The following is a 1,362-nucleotide window of genomic DNA, read 5'->3' as shown; positions in this document are numbered from 1 at the left end:
TTTTTTTAAACCAGAGAGAGTCCAAGAAACACGAGTCATATTCTTACCTTGACTTGACAGGTCAGCAGATTTAACTTGACCGGCTCTTTGCTCTCCTGTGCACAGAGAAGAAAATAACGTACGGGTGTTTTAGTGTTAGTTTAGTTTAGTTTTAGTAAGAGTTTTACGGCACTTGCAACACAATAAGGTCATATAAGTGCCGAAGATTAGAGGTGTTACAAGAGAGTAACAAGCATAAAAAAGAAGGAGGAGAGATCTGGATGATAGATGTTTGACAGGAAAGAAGGAGCAAACCACACCAGAGCATCCGCCAACCACCCACAAAGAAAAGAAATAGGACCTGCCAACAGTGGGCAACCTCTTTTTTAAAAACTGCTTCCCATAAAACACAGAAGTCCCAACGCCCCCCCCTCCCCTCCCACCATCCATCAACACAAATTAGATCAGCAACACCCTCCAACCACCCACACAGACAGAAACTACAAAGAGAAAGAAAAGAAGTAGAACCTACCAACAGCTTAAACTATTTCCCATAAAACATAGATGTCTTGATTTTGAGCCGAATTTTGATTTTGGGGGTGTACCCCCCCCCCCCCCCCACAACAGGTCTAAAAAAAAAGCTTGTTGGGTGCAAATTTGCTTAAAAGGTTTAGTGAAAAAATAGAGAAAAAAAGAAGGGTAAAACAACAACAGATACAACATCTGGTGGACCAAGAATTAGTTGTCAAAATAGGAAGCATTTAATAAGGTGTGCCAATTTGACAGCAACGTTGAAAAGGGAAGCAAAGTTTTGACATTATGATCAGTCTCTGTGGCAATGCGAGGGAGTTTTGACTATACAAAGTTTTTTCTTTAATACAAAGTTGTTTAGGTAGACTTACCTATCCATGAGATTCTCATCATTTATCAGCAGGCAGTCAAAGATGTACAGGCACACTTGAGCATCTTGAAAAGCTGCTTTCTGAAACAAATCATGAGAGGAGGAAACAGAATAATGACTGTTCTGATCCTCACCTACTTCATACTCCATTCAAAAATATTTGTTTAACAATAGAGAAAAAAAATTTGGTAAAACTTATCTCTGTTAGCCCTGCAATGATATTATTCCCAGAATGAAAAAAAATTGTATAAGGAAAAAACAAACATGATCTAGCAGCCCAGAAAAGACTGTTCTTCAAGGAACAGAGGAGGGGAGAAGAGAGAGAGAGGCATACAACAGAAACTGTGGTGAAAAAACATCACTGAGTAGACAAGGAAACCCCCCTTTTCAGTCCATTCCCTGAACTATCTGTCAATCACCTCTCCCCCACCTTTCCCCAGAAGTCCCATCTCTGAACTGTCTCCTAACCACACTCCTCCCCC

General features: G+C 40.4%; 1 protein-coding gene across 4 annotated transcripts in view; it reads right to left on the bottom strand.

Annotated features, from left to right (window-relative positions):
• The window catches only part of LOC101858067 (DNA ligase 3), a 30,502-nt gene that overhangs the window by 12,336 nt on the left and 16,804 nt on the right, over window positions 1–1,362 (bottom strand). For all 4 annotated transcript variants that reach the window (XM_013088472.2, XM_005109120.3, XM_005109119.3 and 1 more), the window contains exon 13: window positions 882–961. In XM_013088472.2, the coding sequence (XP_012943926.1) occupies window positions 882–961 (80 nt within the window). The remainder of the gene's footprint in view (window positions 1–881; window positions 962–1,362) is intronic.

Source organism: Aplysia californica, unplaced genomic scaffold, assembly GCF_000002075.1.
Source record: "Aplysia californica isolate F4 #8 unplaced genomic scaffold, AplCal3.0 scaffold00749, whole genome shotgun sequence".
NCBI classification, from domain to species: Eukaryota; Metazoa; Mollusca; class Gastropoda; order Aplysiida; family Aplysiidae; genus Aplysia; species Aplysia californica.
The sequence above is the reverse complement of the archived record's forward strand: the minus strand, read 5'-3'. Positions and strand labels throughout refer to the sequence as shown.